The sequence below is a fragment of the Nannospalax galili genome, unplaced genomic scaffold (assembly GCF_000622305.1).
Source record: "Nannospalax galili isolate Female #2095 unplaced genomic scaffold, S.galili_v1.0 scaffold433, whole genome shotgun sequence".
Classification (NCBI taxonomy): Eukaryota; Metazoa; Chordata; class Mammalia; order Rodentia; family Spalacidae; genus Nannospalax; species Nannospalax galili.
In genome coordinates this window covers 4052598-4074680 of record NW_008338715.1, presented here as the reverse complement: position 1 = coordinate 4074680, position 22083 = coordinate 4052598, and the positions used below count along the sequence as shown (strand labels likewise).

General features: G+C 36.7%; 1 protein-coding gene across 18 annotated transcripts in view; it reads left to right on the top strand.

The window, feature by feature from the left end:
* The window catches only part of Adgrl3 (adhesion G protein-coupled receptor L3), an 877792-nt gene that overhangs the window by 678417 nt on the left and 177292 nt on the right, over positions 1 to 22083 (top strand). For 16 of the 18 annotated variants that reach the window (XM_008833280.3, XM_008833274.3, XM_029563589.1 and 13 more), the window contains 3 exons: positions 1533 to 1636; positions 10908 to 11093; positions 14406 to 14444. In XM_008833280.3, the coding sequence (XP_008831502.1) occupies positions 1533 to 1636; positions 10908 to 11093; positions 14406 to 14444 (329 nt within the window). The remainder of the gene's footprint in view (positions 1 to 1532; positions 1637 to 10907; positions 11094 to 14405; positions 14445 to 22083) is intronic. The other 2 variants (XM_029563593.1, XM_008833270.3) reach the window with 1 other exon arrangement.

Below are 22083 nucleotides of genomic sequence, written 5' to 3'. Positions count from 1 at the left end.
TTGAGAGATGCTCATAGTCCTCTGGAACTAGTTGATGACCTAGGAGGGCAAGAGGCAAAAAGTGTCCTTCATGTCCCTCTGACCAAATTATTATAGACCTCAAAGTATGTCTGTTAAACACCCAAGAAAGTTAGTTCCACCAGTCTGGTATTTTTAATTACTGTGTGTCATATAGAAAAATCTTAGGCAAAGATCAGTTGTTCTCAAATAAACCTTACCTAGATATAAATTTCTTGATCTGCTATGTATAATTTTTCAATAGGTTGTAGGAGTAATATGGTTCTTACTGGTTTTCAAAGCTAGCCAGGCATTGTTTATCTCTCACATTGTCTCACCCCTCCATCATGCTTTTCCCTCTTAATGTGCTCCCAGTGCCCCCCTTTCTCCCATAATACCCTTCTCCTGTGGTCCTACCTCTCTTGAGCTCCTTCTTTCCCTTTATGCCCTAGGTTCTTTGTATACCCTTCCCTCCCCCCTCCCTTAAACTGATAGGAATAGCAGAGATTAACTTTTTTATATATATAAAATTGCACATTTATTTTTAGCAAAGCACTTAAAAAATCAGCATCTTTTCTTCTGAAAAGGAGGGTGTTATTTATTTGAAAAGTTTTCTGTGTACTGGAATCAGAAAGCCATTTAAGAGTTCCTTCTTTCTTTCTTTTGGGCCTTAGTTCCTTCCTCCCTGAAAAAGAAATGTTAGTAGCCTCCCTGCTCCAGGCACTTCTTGTGAAGATTAGTGAAAACCTTTATTTGAAAGTATTTGACAACACTATGGAAATAGATCTAATTGGTCTGTGAAAATTGGGGAAGAGATTTAAAGGAACCCTCCTGAACCCCTCCCTGGGCTTAAAGGTCCCTGCCAGTGTACCTCAGACCTGTCCTCTTTGCATTCTCTTATACACCAGGCCAGCCACACCTAGGTTCTCATAGAATTTCAGACACAGATGCCTCCCTTTAACCATAGCATTCTTTCAGACCCATCCTCAATTTTGCTGCCAGAGTCACCTTTCTGAAATCTGAATCTGTTCATCTCTAGATGGTCTTCACAGAGTTCCATCATGGCAGACAAGGGACTTTCTGTTCCAGCTTTTCTGCTTTTCCAACTCGATTAAATACAATTCCTTCATTCAGAAGAACCCAGTTAAAAAATCGTGAAGTCCCCCCAAGACAACATATGTTTCTCCACTTGAAGTAACTCCTAGGATTTCTAGTATTATCTTGCCCCTGCAAACTCAAACAAAAAGCCCCTCAAGGCAAGCTCTTATATGAATTTAATTCATGAACTCTTTCTCCAAACCCACCATAAATGCCAATATTAGCTTTAAAAATACTGAATGTTTTCATTTACTAAACAATGTTTATCCAATGTCATTTGCTTGCATGCTATTAATATCTGGTGTTTAATAGACATCATCTCAATGTAATTACCTCATTTTTGCCTTTACTTATATGTATGCATAGCAAAAGCATGAAGTCATTCTAAGATAAATGATTTGAGTATTCAAAGCAGACGTATTACTCTTTTATTGTAGGTGTATCAACTTACCTATGCCTTGCTCCTGATGGAATCTGGGATCCCCAAGGACCAGATCTCAGCAACTGCTCTTCTCCTTGGGTCAACCATATAACACAGAAGGTAAATATGAGACTTATAAGGAAGACTGGATCTATATCCCTTTGTTGTTGATTGTAACTATTGAAAACTAAATAGGATTCTTAAAAAAATGTAGAACAGTTCTTTCATTTTAACTGAGTTTCAGATTTAATGACAACCTCTAATAATACTATGTGCTAATTCTAAGATTCAGTTGTTTTTAAAAATATAAACCCATGAAGTTCCTCTAAGCCAAGTATTAGTGCTTATACTAAATTTATTATTAATCAAATTTCTATCATACTCTGAGCTATAAATACAAACATCCAAGAGGAATTACCTATCAAGCAAACAAAAGTGTTGAGCATACGTACAACATGGAATGTGTGGTGGCACATGTTTTAATCTCAGCACCTGGGAGGCAGTGAGTTCCAGGTCAGCTGGGGCTACAGGGAGTCCCTATCTCAAAAAGACCATTAAAAAAACCAAAAACCAAAAAATAATAATAATTATGCTAAAGAAAATTCTACCTCTGGAATCCTAAACCACTTGACAAATGTGTGTAGCCTAATCATTTATCAGTGCTACAAGTACACACATGGGCTCTTCAGTCTCAAATTTGCAGGGCTTATTCAGTTGCAGTATGTTGAACATTTTTATTATTAATGCACTGTGGGGCTTTGCATTGATTTCATTACAAACAGAGACCAGATGTGCATTTATGCCAAAGGGCTAGGGGACAGATCCTTATTATAGAAATTTATGTGGATTTATGCACTCCGAAAATGGAGGGCCCATCTATGGCACATTAGCTGTGCTGAGGAATTTCTGAAAGAGATTTTTTTTCCTAAGAAATATTACAAATAATGGCCTTCCTAAAAGCTTCCCTGTGCCATTTGCTCTTTTCGGTATTTGTTTTTAACCAGGCTTATTCTCAATAATATACTGTATAATAATCCATAAATATCTTCCCAGTAGATCATTTAGCAGATGAGCCATAGCTATCTATTCACCCTAAATCACGGAAGAACATGGCTTTTCTGACTCTGTTACTCTCTTTCATATGCATCTCCATACTTGTTGCTATTCATAAAGCTACTTCTCCAGTTTCAGCACTGTTCCTGCTACAGCTTTTATGTCCTTTGATTTTATTACAATGTAGCTCAGACCCTGGGGCAAATAACTCTTGCTGGATGTGATCAGATTAAGAGATCAGCAGCATATCTTTTTAACATTAGCAACTTAAAAAAAAAATGCTCCCTAGATACTTAGCCCAGGGGTTAATATAAATTCAATAATAATTCACCTAGAAAGCTGAGTGTTTTCATGATAATTTCTGAATATGGTTGGGCTATTTCATTGCAGAAATTGCTGGGTGACTTGAACTGATAATGATGGTTAATTCCTTTCTTTCCTCTGCAGCCCTGCTAATCTTAGGACAAAAGAGATAATTCCTTTCAAAGACCAGACAGCTGTTGCCCATTTGATTCATGGAGGGGATGTTTTTGTTTTGTAATAAATAGACCCTGTTCTTCCAGAGCATTTCTGTTTAATCCTGATGAGTCTATAAAGTTAGGATATAGTATAATCATATTCAAATTAAAGAATTTAGTCAACTGGAATTTATAACAATGTCTTGAATTTATGAAATCTTCAAAAGCGCTTTCTCCATCAGCTTCCGACTGCTGGAGGCTCTCTGAGGGTACTGGGGGTTTTCAGCTCCACCTTCATCAACACGTCTCTCTTACTCCACACCTGCCAACCTCCGAATAAACGATGATTGCCTTCTGAGCCACGCATGCCCACTGCCCTGCCAGGCTCTCCTTAGTTTGTCTGCCCTCTCTGCCTGGTTAAGGCTGCTCTGTAAACCACTCTGTGAACATGGAAGAAAGCTGAACAAATTTCTTTCCCATCTCCCTCTTTTTAGTTGTCTCTTCCCTCTCTCCTCTCTCTCTCTTTTCTGTTTTATTTTTCACTTTCCCCACGTCCTCTCCCTTGTTCTGACCTCCTACCTTCCCCACTTTTCTGATTTTTTTTTCTGCCATTTTAGAAGATTGAAGTAAAATTGATATCTTAATGATTTATTTTCCCCTTCATCTCACTGAAGCAGAGGAGTGGCTTTCTGTCAAGGCTTAAGTTTGGGAGTGCATGCACCCTGAAGAGTGATGCCCTTCTGTCTTACCCTGTTTGATGTCTGTAACAAAATTCCATGGATTAGGTGGTTTATAAACAACATAAGTTATTTCTTACAGTTTTGGAGGCTGGAAAGTCCAAAATTAAGTTACCAGAAGATTCAGTAGCTGGTAAGGACTTTTTATGGGGTTCAGAGCTGGTGGCTTCTTGCTGCATCCTCACACAGTAGAAGGGACCAAGCAGCTGTTTAACACCTCTTCATATGAGCACCAGCCCCATCTATGAGAACTTTGCCCTCAAGACCTAATTCCTCTCCAAGCCCCTCCCTCAAATGACATTGGGCATTTCTTTTCAGCATATGCATTTTAGGTTTTAGTGGTTGCATGCAGACCACAGCAACTCCCTTTTTGGCTTTACAGGGCTACTGAGAAATATCTGGGCACTTTAAAGGAAAGGGTACTGACCTGAGGATCTTGATAGCTGAATTATGGTGAACAAGCCATTAACCTCTACATCAATTTCTTCATCCATAAAATAGGATAGATCATTCATTTGAATATCAGTGTTTACATGCTACTTGTTAGCACTGCTATAGACAGCAATTATACACTGTAAAATAACTGGAAAGATTTGTTTGGGCAAAGCAAACTTAATATTTACATTTTATTTTTTAAAATGAGTTATGCTGGCCTCCCTCAACAGTCAGTCCAAGAGGAAGAAAACAGGCAGAGAATCTTGGTGGTTTGGGACTCAAAAATGAATCGGGGCTATTTATATACTGGTAAAGTTAAAGGTTACATTTCATGTGACAATAGACAGTGGATTAAGTTTCACTTGAGAAAATGTAATCTTTTTAATGTAAGCTTCAAATTCATGTAAGAATTTGTTGTAAACAGAGAGGCCAGGATGCTTTCATAATAATGATATTTAATAAAAAGTACAATTTGTACAGAAAAGGAAAAGAATAAAGGAACTTTATTCCAACAGTGAGGGGGAAGAGTTGTGAGTAGGTAGATGGAAAACAATAAAAGTAAGTGAATGGCTGGTTGCATGAATAAATGTTTCAATAGATAGGTAGAAAAGTAACATTAAGAAAAATGTGCATTTACATGTATATAGGTAGATACATCTTCAAACTGATTTTAAAACATTTTTCAGTTAGCAAGTTAGCTCAGAGCTCTGCCTCCCAAAATGTATGTGACAATTATCCTGTTTTCTTATCTCTTTTATTGACTGTAAGTCTGTCATATTGTAGTTTTAAATCACTTCCATGTTATTTCCATGCCCAGTGAGGTAAAGCTTCCGACTCCCTGACCTGGTCCAACAATTATGTGAAAGAGAACTGGCTGAAATGTCACAGACAATAGTTTCATTTTCTCTATGACAAATTCAAGTCTCTTTTCTGTTGTTTGTACACAAGCTCCTGACAGGTTTGAGATAATGTAGCATTTTTCCTATATTTTCTGAAGATGAATAGAGAGTTCTAGAAATGATTTTGTTACTTTATAATATAAAATAACCCAGTTATTTTCCCCAGAATAGGAGGTCAAATCCTGTCACCTCTTGTCTACAGACCCCAGTTTGACTTTCTTAGACCTAGAATGCTATATAAATAGTTTTATAATTTTATCAGAGGTTGGTGGGATGTATTAGGATTCTGAAGAGGAGCAGAACCAAGAGAATGAATAGATCTATAAAAGGAATGGTTTACACAATGAATAAATAAGGGGCTACATAGTCCAACAGTGTCTATCTGCACACTGGAGATGTGAGAATCCAGCAGATGCTTAATTTACCAGGTGGATAGTAGATGCCTCAGGCTGGGTATCTCTGCAGTCACAGACTGGTGCTAAGGATTGGCTTGGAAGATTCCTTAAGAGCTGTTGTTCTTTAGTCCATTTTGGAAGGCCAGAGAGGCCGGGTGCCAGTATCATTGAATGATAGCAGCAACCGTGGCAGTGACCCAGTAGATACACGCACTATCAAGGAGAGAAGGCAGGCAGGCAGGCAGGCAGGGAAACAGACATCTACTTTTCCCATGGACCTCTACATCTCAGCACTGCGGGAAGTTATTATTCAGTCTCAACCCCTCAGTTAATCCTTCCTAGAAATACCCTCACACATCTGCCCAGAGGCATGCCTTTTACTTAATTCCAAATTTGATCAAGATGGCAGTCAAGACTAAGCATCACAAGGTGATTTCTAAAAATTTCTACTTACTTAATGTACTTCCACTTTTTAGACATAATATACACTTTGTTCATATGCTCACTTTACTCAGATATATACTAAAATAGGTACAGCATTCAAAGAAATGGTACCACTATATAGTTATGTAGTGAGCAATTCCTTTATAATTTTTGACTCTTTGTTAAGTGTTGATAAAATCTCATAAAATCTCAAAGCTTATTTCAAAGAACACTCATTTTACTTGTGTCAAAGTTTAACAGGTGACGTATCAGCATAATATATGTTTTGATCACAATTATTGTCATTATCTATAGCAGCAGGATTCCTCCCCTGACTAAATAATAGATAGAATCCTACCACAGTGCAGTAATTAATTTATTAATCCTCACAAAACTCAAAATTTCTCAGTGTGTGCTTATTTATAAGAATCAACTTTAGTGAGACTTAATGAAAAGAGAAATGTTAATGAGGTTTTTACTAGGAATAATCTTTCAATCCTATAGCTGCACAATGAAGACTCAAAGCAGATTCAAAATATGTGTGCATTTTTGTTTAGAAGTGAGTCATGTGACGAACAGTAACTGGACTGAGAAAAATGAATAGGGTGATCAGCAAGAGAGAATTTTCAGATGCCACTATGGAGAATGTGGGCAGTCCTCAGGAAGGGTGGTCATGGAACTGAGTTCAGATTGCAGGAGGTATGGGAAAATCCAATCAGGGGCACCACCATTAAGTTACATAAAGCAGAACCTGTGGCTGCTGGCTCTGCCGCATACCCCTCAGTGACTAGTAGGTAGATGACCTAGAAGGTCTCCATGTACATCCCTCTTCAGTCAACCATCTGTCTTTGTCCACTCCCTAACAACCTTAACCCTCACAAAGGTCACCCAGTCTCCTTTCATTCACTCCTGATTCTTCTAATGGATTCTTTTGAGCTAAGTTTCAGTGAAAATCTGATTGGACCACTAATTTTGACACAGTTTAGCACCTTCCTGTTGTTCTAAATTTTTTCACATGACTTTCAAACTGGGGCACTGGGGCTGCTACTTCTGCTGAGAACTCAGCTTTCTTGTTTGGCTGAACTCTGGTACAGTACCTTTGTGGCAACTATCCTTAGCTAGCTTTCTTTCTTTCTTTCTTTCTGTCTGTCTTTCTTTCTTTTTCCTTCCTTCCTTCCTTCCTTCTTTCTCTTTCTTTCTTTCTTTCTTTCTTTCTTTCTTTCTTTCTTTCTTTCTTTCTTTCTTTCTTTCTTTCCTTTTTTGGTCTTTTATGAGACGGGGTTTCCCTGCAGCCAGCTGGCCTGGAATTTACTATGTAGACCAGGCTGGCCTAAATCTCACTTAACACAGAGATCCACCTGCCTCTGCCTCCTAAGAGTTGAGAGTTGGGTTCAAAAACATGGCCACCAAGCACAGCTTGACCCTTCTTATCAATAATTCCTTCTGGTTGGAATCCCTTACCAGCCCCTCCCTGTATAATTCCTTCCTTCTTTTCCATTGCATTTCAAATTGAACCTTTCCCAGAGAAGCATTTCTCAAATTATTTTGTAACTTTATATATACCAGATTAAAATTCCTATAAACACAGGGATTCTGTATTATGTTTAATAAGATTAGAATTAAATAAGTATAGAGATAAGATTTTAATAACTCTGATACTAGATTGTAAGGCATTTGTTATTAATAACCCTCTTTTTCACTACTGTATCCACAGACCTCAACACAAGGGCATAGAAATTCAAATAATGAGGTTAAGTTCAATGGGAAAGCATGGACTCATGCTGTATGAGGCCCAGGTTTCAATCCCTAATCCAATAAAATAATGCAAGTGTTGATTAAAGATCATACAGGTTAAATGAACAATTGTTAAAATGGATGATTGTTTATAGGTCGATAAGTAGGTAGATGATGATAGATAGATATAGATAGATAGATAGATAGATAGATAGATAGATAGATGGATGAATGATAGATAAACACAGAAAGACAGACCGAAAGGAACTAGGCCTAAGTATTTAATGCACATATACAGTTTATATTATACAGGTATTTTTTTACCAGACCTGGGCCTGGAAGCTCATCTTGAGGAAAACAGTGTCCTAAAGAAGAATGTTTGAGTTAAAGAAAAGGCTCATTGGCCAAAGAATGGCCATGAGGGAACTCACCAGTCAGCTTCTCAACTCCAGAGGGAGGCCAGAGGTGTGATAATCAGTTTTCATTGCTGTGATAAAATATCTGACAAAAATCAACTTAAAGGAGGATAAATTAATTTTTTCCCATAGTTTATGAGGTTTTCGTCCATGATTAGATGATCTCATTGGTTTGGTACCAACGTGAAGCAGAACACCAGACAGCAGGAAATGTGGGAGGAGGCTCACCATGATCTCAGTAGCTAGGGAGCAAACAGAGAGAAGAGGCTGGGGACAAGCTCTACCTGCCAGAATCCACTTCTGATGGTGACCTATTTCCTCTAGCCAGGCTTTATCTGCTAGCTTCCAGCACCTCCAAATATTGCCATTAAGTTTGGAGTCCAGCATGATAGCTCACATTTGTAATCACAACGTTGTCTCAGGAGGCAGAACTAAAGGCATCTCAAGTTGGATACCAACTGAGATTGGATCTCAAAATTAAATAATATGAATCCATTGATGGATTAGTCCACTGATGAGGTTAGAGCCCCTGTGATCTAATCATTTACCCAAAGGCTGGCAAAGAAGCCTAAAACTTCTGAGCATGTGGGGGGGGGGGTCGTCACTTTATATCATGAGAGTGGTTACAGATCTAGGAAAATAATAATGAGATAGAACAATAGCCTAGTAAATGGAAGGAACATGCATGTATTGTCTGGGATTAGACATAAGATTTACAGGAACTGAGATGCCCCCTCTTTTTTTTTTTTTTTTTTTGTGGTCCCGGGTTTCCAATCCTGTTTGGTGTTTTTAGCCTTGGAGTGGTGGGAAGTACTAGCAAATCTAGGTCACATTAACTCTGTATTATAGTTTAAGGCAAAACATATCTCAGATCACCAACATACCTACATTTCATAAGTGAAGCTGTGTAGAATCTGACTGAAAGGTAAAGGCACAGTAGAAGACTTCTGCCAAGCCTTTTCATCCAGTGCAGTTACCCACCCCACACAGATAAGTTTTTCTTCAGTAACAGTGTCATTATTATATTCCAAAGGTAGAAAATAGTGTTTTTCCCCATCCTGTACCTATAGCGTGCTATCTTCCCAAATCATGGTTATTCTAGACTTGATATTTTTTTTTACTGTCTCATCTTTATTACATAAAGTGTTCTTTCTCCTTAAGCAGTTCCTCCAGTGTCCATTTTACCCAATCACACTAGACATATTTTTTTAAGGTTCATTTAGCTGTTAACTCCTATTGCCCTCCTTCTTCTTTTCTTAAGGTATGTTATTTCTGTGCTGTATTCTCACAATGCTGTGGGAACACAATTCTGTTACTACATTTGCATTGCTAAATTAATATTACTGGCTTTTATGTACACTCTTCCTGTATTAGATTTTTTTTTTCCTTTTTCTTGTTACTGTGACCAGGTATCATAGAAGAAGCAACTTAAGGGAAGAAAGGTTTATTTTGATTTATAGTTTGGGTTTACAGTTAGTCCCTAATGCTGGAGAAGGAAAGAGTGGTGCTAGGTGACTCCACGGTGGCACAGTATGTAGCTTGGAATCTCCATCTCATATCCCACCAAATCAAGAAGTTAAGTGGGAAGGAGCCAGTGCTGAGCCATAGAACAGTAATGCCTGCCCCCAGTGACCTGCTTCTTCCATCAAGTCTACACTTCCGAAATGTCCCATAAAGCCAAGAAGGAGCGGCCAACAGAGGACTAAGTGTTCAAACACAGCTTTGGGAGCATCTCATATTCAAACTTTAACACCCTCTCTTAACAGCTATCTGAAGGCAAAGAGAGAGAGAGAGAGAGAGAGAGAGAGAGAGAGAGAGAGAGAACCACCTTTAATTTCTCAGGAATAATTTCTATGATTTATTCAGTTTTAAGGTTCAGAGAGACAAAATAGTTATAGCAATTTTTATTTTACTTTAAAAACTTACTTTTTATATTTTTCTTATTAATATTTTTATAATTTATAGTTTCTTGCAAACTTTTTTTAGTGTGAACATTGAAGAACATTGAATGTCAGTGTTTTTGTAGGGATTTTAATTTTTTGTTTTCATAAATAATTTTGGGTTTAGGGTTGTTGGGTTTTTTTGTTTGGTTGCTTGGTTCCGTTGGGGTCTTTGTTTTTGTTTTGGTGGTTTTGATTTGTTTTGTTTTGGGTAGGGTTTTTCTCTGAGGCCCTGACTGTCCTATATAGCCTAGACTGGCCTGAAACTTAACAGTGATTGTCTTGTCTGCCTCCCAAGTGCTAGCATTCTAGAAGCAATACTACCATGCCCAGTGTTAGTATCATTTACAGGCCATGCATTGTACTTCTCTACTTTTTCGAGTCATAATAATGAACATTTGTAGAATTTTTACTGGTTTATTTTGTTAATCATCAGCATGCTGTATAATTGCTTTGTTATTATTGTTACTATACTGTTTTTCTCAATGAGAAAAAGTTTAAATAGTTCAACTTCCTGAGTTGATTGATTCATTTGCCAGTGTACCACGATGAAAAATTAGGAGATTTTACAAATCAGGCAAAATATGTTTTTCGTTAACACAGTATCTTCAAAATTAAGGATATAAGAATTAACTTTCATGATATCAGTGGTCAATAAGAAAATCAAAATGAGTTATCAAACAGAGAAACAAATATATAACAGCACTATTGTTTTCATATTGCATTACAAAATATTGAATCTCTATGAGATGGAGGCCAGCCTGGGATGGTCTACATAGCTGTTCCAGGCCAGCTAGAGCCAAAGGGATACCCCATCACAAACAAAAACAACAATAGAAAGAGTGACCAATAAAAGTACCTACGTAAAAGTATCTTTCATTTCTATTCTATTAAATTATAGCTGAAATCTGGAGAAACAGCTGCCAATATTGCCAGGGAGCTGGCTGAGCAGACCAGAAATCATTTGAACGCTGGGGACATCACCTACTCAGTCCGTGCCATGGACCAGCTGGTTGGCCTCTTGGATGTACAACTCAGGAACTTGACACCAGGTGGAAAAGACAGTGCAGCCCGCAGCCTAAACAAGGTGAGGACCATAGCTGTGTCTAACTTCAAATCTCAAGTAAAATCAGTGACATATCCTTGCTTAATGTTTCTTGCTTCTATAGTCTGAGAATCCCAAAGATAACCAATACTTACATCCAACTTCAGTATTTCATTACAGTCATGGCATTTTTTGACTTTTAATCTAGAGATATTATATGGCAATTTTGCCATATATATTTGTATATACATTTCTATTTTTAAATTTTGAAACACTTACCTAGTTTTTTATGCTAAATTATGCCAAAATTAGTGTGGATGAATATACTTGGTTTTAATTTTTTTTCCTACAAACTCTTATATCAAAATAATTGATGGGAAACAAATGTCTAATCAGTAAATAGAAATTTAGGAGATATTAACGAGAGCATATTAACGACCCATTATTAATTTTTAAAAATGAAGTAATTTAACCTAGTTATATTACTTTTAAAAACTACTAGAGCATGTAATTGGATTTTAATATATACTTCATTTTAATTTTTAAATAACTCAGATTTTTGTATCATTATGAATAAAATGTTAAATGCTTAACATATTTTAGCAAATGTGAATTTTAAATAAGAAAATTTGAATATTTTGAATTTGAAGAAAATATATGTTCTGAATTTTTGTTACTATTTTTATAAAGAATATTATTTGCATGAATTTATTTAAATAAATTACAAATATGACATATATGATATGATATATATGATTATAAAGAATTTCATTTATTTATATAGCAAAATATCACATATTAAACTAACCTTATTGTGTAAATGGTTAGAATTGCTACCATCAAATAAAGGTGTTCCTTGAGTGATATTAACTGAATTTTAGGGCCTTGACTAACATTGTCTTTCTAACTTTAAAGTAAAAGTAAAAATTTGATATTGGAGGACTAATGTTCCTCTAAAAAATTTAGAGGAACTAAATTCAGAGGGAATTTTTAAAATATTTGCTTTTTGACTGAAAAAATGACTTTGTAGAGTTATCTTAGTGTATTTAGTTCTCTCTTTTAGTGGGGTAAGAATTTCACTCAAAGTGCAAAAACAGTTTTTAAAATGATAATCTTTCAATTTTAAAAAGCCAGATATTTTATCTGGCAGATAACTCTTGCTGCAATTTCATCTTTGGAAAGCAGGTACAATGTTAATCTTTATTTATTAGATATAATTTATGAGGTCTTTTTGTCATGCTGAGCATAAGGGAGTTATTGTTTTTTCACTTGTATCCTGATAGAATCACAAGCAAGCCTCTGATGGAATAATCCACAGCTGCCTATATGGTGTGGCATGCTGTGATTTTAATGTGTTGTTACCCAGGCTGATGGGATGCTATTAATGAATATGGCTGCCAGCTATTCTTATCATAATGTGCTAGGAGTACTGATTTCTATTAATGTTACATACCATAACATGACATGTTATATTGATACTTTGTATCTTTATTTAAAAATGGTGTAGATGTCTGAGACTATCAGGTAAAGTTGGTAATTAATGTCTCATTCTAACTGGCTATAGCTAATCAGCTTGCGTAGGCTGAATACCAAATAACTACATAATGGGCAAATTTCCATTTGTGAGGCTTTTTAATGCTCTCTTTTGTTTCCCATTTGGCTCTCCCCAATTGTTTACATAATGTGGTTTGTCATATGTTAATTTGCATGACTGGGTAAGGAGATGAAAGGGTAAAGGTTATTCACGTGCTTGCTGGCTTGCTCTCATTTCCTGTGGCTCCCACTATCCCTGAAACAGTTATACCCATCAGATTTGCAAAGTCAACTAGGTACAAATCAGTTGCACTCCACCTTTAAATTCTGCAGGGCTTAGAGGCTTACAGAACTATGACCTGAGTCAGTGATCCAAATGACAGCCCTGGTGATTCACTTGCATTCATTTTTCACTTAGTTCTCTCTCATCAAAGAACGCTTGAATTACAGTTGGAGTAGTATTAGCTAGCTACATAAAAAGCATCATAGTAACTGTTTCTTCAACTGGATAATTTTAATTTACCATTCACGGTACCATTGAAGGGAACAAAAAACAGCAGAGAAGAGGAGGAAATCACACAATCTTATTTATAAAATTTTGGGTCACTCATTTAAACAGCATGAATGAAGGATTATTATTCATTTTAGTACCAGGAAAATAAGTTTGGGCCTGAGTATGAATTTCTGTCAAACTTTTCCCACAAAAACATCCTGTACAGACACAAGCAAGCTTCTCCCACCAAAGTTTCTAAAATGTATTCTATTTTGGTCAAAACTGTCAAAAGTAATTCTTGAAAAAATAAAAGCAACAAGTCAGGAAATTAATCACATTCCTTTAATCTGAAGTTATATCTTGGCATTTACCCCTTAGGCTTAAACAGTCACGATGAATGGGCATTTCTATCTTCCTGATAAATAGAATTTTTGTAGGTATTGTTAAGGTTCAGATAGCCCTGCCCCCTCACCAACAGGATCCCAAGGACTTCTTATGCTCCTGAGAAAAGGGAACCTAGCTGATAAGCACCTTGGTCTTTGAAGTCAAGAGAAGCAGACTTTTCTCCACTGTTTGGCCAACACAGCAGGCTTCCCCTTTGATCTCTAAAGAGAACAGGTTTTACCAGTCCTGCTCTCCCACTTCCCCCCCCACCACCCAACTTTAAAAAAAAATACATCTTCCCGCCTTCTGTAGGAAGCAGAAGCCTCCCTTTTTAAAAGAACCCAGCTCAAGACCCGGGCAGACATTTTCCCTGCCCTGAAGGGAATCTGTCCCATGTGTTCCTTTGCTAATAAACTCTGCTTTCTCCTGATCAACCCTATTCGTCATACGACAACATTTTATCTATCAGGTATAAATGAACACATAACATGAACCTGAATCAACCATCTGGATTGTCTAAGAACCACAAATAATTTGCTATTTTTGAAATAATAGCTTCCAAACTTTTTTCAGAATTGACTTAACATCTATGTCTCCGTTAATACTCATGAACGAATAACTAACTGGATGTGACTGGATCATTTCACATGAATGTATATTGATTTTTTACTAATTTCTACTAAATGTATTCAAAGATGTCTTTCTATCATTAATGGCTGTCTACCATCTAGGTTTTCACTTGGGTTGTTCTGACAGGTTTTGGCTACTAGATTCAAGCCAAACATTACATATTGCTGCTGTTTAGACTTCATTTTCTTCTATAAAGTAGTGAATAAAAAAAAATAAGGTGTTGTGTAAATGTGTTCTTTTATTTTTCTTGTTTTCTTCTGTCACTAACTTGTTTTTTCTATTCTGTGTTTAATCTGCTGTCTTAATGGATTCAGCTTCAGAAAAGAGAGCGCTCTTGCAGAGCCTATGTCCAGGTACTTTCTGCGTTTTTATAAATGTGTTAAGCTGTTAAATTGTCTCTGTTGGTGGTCGCATGCATGGACATCTGAGAAAAATGATAATGTGCCGGATTGTGTGGAAGGAATTTCAGGGAGTGCATGGAGGGGGGCGAATGGAAAGACAGAGTCTTGCTAATAGGGAAGTTGGCAGTGCCAAATTCTATCAAGCAAGAGGAACACAGTCTAGAGAGAAGGTATGGCTTGAGGTGGGTGCTTTTTCATCAGGTGAGTTCGATGCAGCATATAAATCTCTAATTTTTTCATCAAGCTCAATTTAAAAGAATTTCATTCATACTACGAGTACCAATTCATTCAGAATTGACATTCAGGCTAATATAAGGCAAGAAACAGTCTAGAATAATTGGAATATCTTGCTTGAGTTCCAAAATAAAACTCAAAACAGGCTTGTGGCTATGTAACTCTCTCATTGCAAAATATTACTCCCAAAGTAAATGTAATTTTTATCCAGTATGCAAACTTCATTCCCCAAAAGTACCACTGGTGAAGGTTATGGGTTTAATGTAAAAGAGAACAATCCTTAGACAAGCTTCCTGTCTCCTTATTTTTCCTTTTTTGTTTTTAGGTTGTTTTTTTTTTTTCTCTTATTTTGTGGGGATTTTGTTTTTATTTTTCTTTTGTTTTGTAAAAAGGCAAAAGGAAAAGGAAAATGCGAAGCTGTGTGCCTATGAACTCGGTGCTCTCTGTATACACGGCACAGCGAATTATAAAAGGAAACACAGGACTGGAGAGATGGCTCAGTGGTTCAGAGGTTCAGGACACTGGCTTTTCTTGCAGAGGACCCAGGTTGGGTTCTTGGAACTCACATGGCAGCTACAACTGTCTATACCTCCAGTTCCAGGAGTTCCAAAACCCTCTTCCTGCCTCCGTGGACATTGCATGGATGGGTGCACTTACAAACAGGCATGAAAACATACACAAAAATAGAAATAAATTTAAAATATAAATAAATAATGAAAATATAAAAATGAAAGGATATTCATCTGTACATAGAGAAAGATGACCCCAGAAGCTAAATTAGTGGCTGTTAAGGTTTTTTTTTTTTTAAACAGTTGATTCACAATTAAATGTCATATAGGAGCATTGGCTTAATCTATTAGTTTGCTTATATTTTTCCAATGAGCTAAATATCCTCTCTTTTTAGGTAACAGAAAAAACAAAAACAAAAATGGGAATTGAATTAATAATTTGGAAGTTACTTAGGTGAAAAATCATAGGATAAGGAATTAGATGACCTTAGGGAAAATTAGTCAGGTTGTGAAAAGCACAGTGCAGTAGACATTTTAATGAATGGGGAGTTCTGCCTTGCTGCTTTCTGACTGGCATTCTTTTTTAAAATTCCAGCTGTCCCTGTTTTAAAAATGCCATACATGAAATCCTTCATTTATTTCCTCAAAAGTGTTAACAAAACAAACACAATCTCTGCTGTAGTAACTATTTTTGCATCTAGTGGACAATATTGATGAATTAAAGTTTTGTTGTGAAAGTTCATCTTTTTTAAAGTTAGAGTCTCCCTCTGGAAAATGTAGCTATCACCTTTGATTGGATATGATGTTTTTCACATCTTATCAGTTACTCAAGAATACATCACAAGTGTTCCATATATGCCAGTTAATTTGCAGATATCCCAACTTGTCCATTAAGTGTTGATTCTGTAATACTTCTTTTTTCTTTAATGTCACTAGACTCATGGCTGTGGCGTTTAAAACAAAATTTTCCTGATGGAATAACAGGAGAAATGGCAAAGTAGTTTATTAAATATAAGTTCTGTATGACATGGGAACTTTTGGAAAAGAAAACCCAAAGAAGCAGAGAAAGTTGTGAATTTTTGTGCTTAGGGTTGATGAAGAGTGGGCCAGCCAAGGTTCAGTATGCTTGGACAAAGTCATGTTGTAACCTCAATAAAATGAAGGAGACTTTAACTTTAAAAAAGATGAACTTTCACAGCAAAACTTTAACTCATTAATATTGTCCACTAGAGGGGCTGGAGAGATGGCTCAGCAGTTCAGAGCACTGGCTGTTCTTGCAGAAGACCCAGATTCAAATCCCAGCACCCACATGGCAGCTAACAACTGTCTGTAATTCCAGTTCCAGGGGATCTGATGGCCTCTTCTGTCCTCCGCGAGCATTGCACGACACTGGTGCGCTTGCAAATGCACACATACAAATAAAATAAAAAAATAATAAAATACGAAAAAAATATTGTCCACTAGATGCGTTGCGAGGTCTGTTCATTCCTTTCCTGGCAATTCTGGGTCTTTGGTTCCTTTCTTTGGGATAAGTAGGCATCGCTCAAATGAAGACATTATAATGTGTCTCACAGCAAAGTCATGGAATTTTGTCCCCATTTTAATACCTGCTTCTGTGGAGAAGGGTAGGGAGCGGTGGAAGTGACATCCTGCCTGTGTAGATTTCTCAGGTGCCAGGAAGCATATTTTGAACCTCATCCATCCTTACTAATTTCAAGCTCAGATTTTGTTTTTAAGAAAGAAGCAAACAGAAATAATAGAACTTATGTCTTGTGAGTTTCATTATGAGTTGCAAGACATTAGGATGGGGAAAATACCCGCACTTTGTGAGAGTCATTTAAAAAGGAAAAACTAATTCGAATACTGAAGATTAGGAGGATTAGCTTTGAATTTGCATATGAAATGACTTTTTTGTATAAAAAAATGTTAAGGTTTATTTTTCTAAACTTTTGAAAAAAAATTGCGGAAGCATAGTACAAGAGGCAGAATTTACAACACAAAAAGCTGGAGATTGTTTTGAAGTAGTGTTAGGACTGTTTTCGATTGTAATTTATGCTATCCTTTAGTGGGGCCTTCAGGATAATTAGTCATTCAATGTTTAAATATATGAACTGCATGGTCATTCAAACATGAATCTCTGATGGAAAATTAATAGCACAATTTATTCAATGGCTGATTTCCTGGTGTTATAATTGACTGGCTGTGAATAAATGTTTCAGCTGTTGACTAAATATCTGATAAGACCTAATACAAACAGAGACTACCAGTGAAGCAGAAATGCTCAGTTGGACTCGATAATAGGAGTCACAACTTCTGATCATTTTTATGTAGATTCCTATTCCATGAAATCCTACAGTGAAGGTGCTTTACAACCATGTGTCTGTCTATTGGAATCAAGAAGAGGAGTTTGATGTTATCTATTGTTTGTATGTTCAGATCACATCTGGAGCTGTCTATGAAATGGGCACCTGATATACTTGAAAGGCTTTAGGCATTCAGTCTGGCATAAGACGACAGCTTAGTCATTGCAGGTTTCTTTAAATATGACGTTTCCAAATATATAAACAATGGGTTTTTCAGGACTGACTTTGACCGTCTGAATCCATTTAACTTTCAGTTCATTATTTTAAGAGTTAGTGTCTATTTTGTGAATTATCTAAATCTTTTTTTTTTTTTATTTTCTTGTTCCACATACCCTTTATTCTGTGTAAAAATAAAAACACCAAAATTGGACTTGTAATATCAGTTATAAATGATCTGAGTGTGAACAATTTCAGTTGGGGTGAGTTTTAAAATAAGACATGAATCTTTCAGAAGTCATTACATTTGCATTATAAGTTCTAAAAACTTTTCTGATTCCAATATAATTTGCTTTCTTCATTTCTTTGTGATATATATTACCATAAATCTTTATTGACTACTAAAAGATACAAATTGACATTTATCATAGTAAAAAGACATTTCTGTGCTTTGAGTCTAATACTTTTTAAAGCCATGCCTGGTGGTACAGGCCTGTCTGTACTCCTTGCTACATAGAAAGTCAGGCAACAGATAGCAATGTCAAGTTCTGCCCCAGAGTGAGTTCAAGTTCAGCCTGGGCAAGTTAGTGATACCCTGTTTCAAAATAAAAAGTAAAAACAACACTGGGATATAGCTCAGTGGTAGAGTGCTGTTTTTATTTAAGAAGAGAATTTTCAGTTTTATTCCAAGGAATAGAAGACTGCCATAAAAGCTTATTAAAAGAGCTACTATCATGTTCCCAGAAGGTAGCTTAGAGACCAAGAGGATCTGACTGAGACACAAAGGAGGTGAAAGGACTGGCCAAGACTGGTACTGATGACATGGATCCTGCTTGCCAGACAGGCATCTTGGTTTCTTCATTGCTAAGATGAAGAATAACAATGATTTTTTTTTTTTAATTAAGAGCAAGGCATTTATTAGGTAAATTGTCTGGCTATCATTGTGTAGAACAAGAAGCATTCACTTATTTATTATTATTTATTGATTGATTGATTGTTATTTACTTTGAGTGTAGTTTGAGAAGTCAGCCTTAGAGACCATCATTTAAAACTGTTAACTGACAGTGACATCTAAAGTCACTGCACTAGATGAAGTCAAGGAAATTTTTACTGGGGATTATAGGGTCAAAGCCTGGACTTTAGCAGTTCCATGAGGCTAGCTCAGCAAAAGAGCCTGTTATCTTGGAATCATCCTAAATTCTAAGTCAATATGCCGATTAAAGAGACAAGGAATGGTGACCGCATTTTAAAGAGGAACAGATAAAGGTCCCAGTGTCCTCCAAGCCTATCTTCTTCATCTTGAGTGTTAAGACTGAGTAGATGACAGGGCGTATGCATAAATAAGCAGGCCTCACCAGTTTGTGTTCCAACCGTCACTGACCCAGTGTTGCTTCAGCTCTGGCTTGTCCTGCAAGGCGTTCTGATAAGTTCTCAGAACTGTCTAAAATCTCTTCTTGGGAGACAAGTTCCTCTGTTGTTCGGTGCCTGGGCTTCAGTTTTCTCCATCCCTTGAGTGGAATTCCTGGGGAAACTTTTATTCTTTGAGGCCTCTTGTTTCAATAATCTGACAGTAAAAGCATCTCTCTTTGGAATATCGTTTTTTCTTCCAGAATGGTTTCAGAATGAGGGCTGAAAAAGAAAAGAATGTTGCACTAAGTCCCAGTATTCAGTAATTAAGAAGTCAGTGATTGGAAGAAAAGCCAGCAATTAAGGGTAGCTCTAAGGGAGGTGTAGTACTAGGAGCAGGAGAACCTGGTATATTAGAATCACCCTAAATTCTTAATTTACTTTTTATATTTTATTATGTGTGTGTTAAGGGGTGATGTGTGCATGAGTGTAGGAACTTGTGGAGGCCAGAGTTGTTGGATGCCCTGGAGCTGGAGTTATACATGGTTGTGAGCCACCTGATGTGAGAGCTGGGAACTGAACTCAGTTCCTCTGGAAGAGCAGTATATGTTCCTAATCTCTGAGCTATCTCTCCAGGCTTCCCCCTTAATGTTCTTATTTCAAGGAGGAAGAAATGAAGCTTAGTGCTCGTGAACAAGCTCAAAACTGCTGATCCAGCTTTCCAAAGATAAAAGTAATATCAATTTCTGATGAATGTGAAAAAATTCCACACAAAGCTCAGAGATCTATAACTATAATACGTAAAGATTTTTTTCCCATTCCCTTCATTTTTGTGTCACTAATGCAGACTTTCGGTGAACTGAAGTTGCCACTTACACCTTTGACAAAGTGCAAATTGAATTATGCCAGTTTTACTTGAGTGCCTTTGGTGCCTAAGACAGAAAGGATTCTAAGTTCCATTTATACTGCTAGGAAGAAATTAATGAGTATTTTCAAGTTCTTTGTTTGGTCACTTAATTGGCTGTGTGACAAAGAGCTCTGTGGTGCATGTCAAACAACTTTCTTAGCCCTCTAATGATTTGTGCTTTGCTTGACTTGTGATACTATCCTGTGTGGCCTGTCAGGCAGGATATCCTTGTTAAAGTGGCTAGAATAAATTGGCTAGCAGTGTGCATACAATGTACTATATTAATGACAGCAACAGGGAGTGCTTTTACCAGTTCTTTCAAGAGATTTCCATGTTTGCCCATAAGCATCAAAGCCAACCCAAACTTTCATTTAATATAATTAAAAGGACATCTGAAAGTAGTTTGAATCACAGTGGGTGCTTGTGGTTTGGTAACCCTTTGTTAAAGCCCTGTGAACTTAATATATTTCACAGCTTGATAAATCTGTACTTGATTTGTATCAGTAAGAGAGAAAATATAAATCTATACCCTGCATGTTTCTATGGCCCTAAACCTATTGTTAAAAGATTGTTGACATCAAAGGAAGTGACTTCCACCTACAAAACTGGAGTGCTTTTCTGTAGATAAAGAAAAGTTACAAGGATTCCCTCTGATAAATTATAGACATTAATTACTGCTATAAAGCAATCAATCATTGAATCAAAAGATAGTAAAATGGCATAACGAGAGTAAAGTACATCCTCCAGGTGTTATTTCAGAGTCTGGAGAGATCAGTTCATGCATCTAAAAGATCTCCAAAGGATTATGACAGCTGTTGCTGGAAATTCCATGTTGACGCGGACAGAAGGTCATTCTGGGAGTCCTTGAAAATTGCCCTGAGCTGGGGGCTTTTAAGGTCAAGCAGGAATGGTTGCTTTACCATGCCAATTCTCCCTCTTCCAATTGCACACTTCATATAAATAAGCACGTTTTATATAGAAATGGATTGTGGATGCTTCAAAGAGTGATTCTAATAATGATGGGGGAACATCATTCAGTTTCTAAATAGAATGTTTACATCTAGAACAAAAAACTTTTCTTCCTTCACCAACTTGTATTCTCTTCACTCACTTATTTCTGGATCAGTGCTCAAGTCATTACTTGTCAACCTTTATTTAAGGTTCATTCTGTGCATCATTGCTTCCTGAACATACATTTACCTTAGGGAAAATTTAAATACATACAGTATAAATAAATATTATTTCTGTGCAAAGCAAGAGAAATACACATCAATTTTCTTTGCTATTTCTTTAATAGCTTTATGATCACATAGCTAACCAGGAGGAAAAAGATATTAAAAACAGTATTACAGACTTAAGTTCTTACTTTTAGAAACTATCATTAACTTTTCTGGTACAGGTCAGAAAAGAAATGGAAGTTTTAAAATGTAATTTGCAATAAAGTAGCTGCCTGATGGCTTGGAACCAAACAAATGATTTTTTAGGACTACTCCCAAGAGAGTCATAATTTTCATAATTTCTCTTAGCTAGTGTATAACTTTTGTACAGACAATAATAGAAACTTAGGTATGGCAACCTAAACAAACCAGAGCCTCTTCTCAGACTCACATCAGGGGAACCAGTTCAGGATTCCCTGGCAACTCCTTGAATCAACAATCAAGGTTTTGGATGGTTTTGCTCTGTTGTCCACATGGCCTTCCAGCTGGGAAGATGGCTGCTTAGGTTCCAGTCATCACGTGGTGCTAATCTTAAACTGGAAGCAGGAAAACCACAAGTGGCTAAAGTATGTGTCCCTATTAGTGTCTTACAAAAGTGTCACTCAGCTGCTTCTGGTACTATCTAAGGGGCTGCCCTATCCACATAATGAAATTGTATGTTAATCTACACAGCTTCGTAGCTGGAAATACTGCCCCATCATTCTGTACTTAATACCACAGGGATCTTGGACAACTAACATTATCAGATGTTAATGCTAGAGCCCTTATCTAACAATGTGGAAGATCCCTACCACCAAAATAATAATAGGAAATGCATTGCAAAAAATTCAGTCATATCTCAACTATGAAGTCAACTAA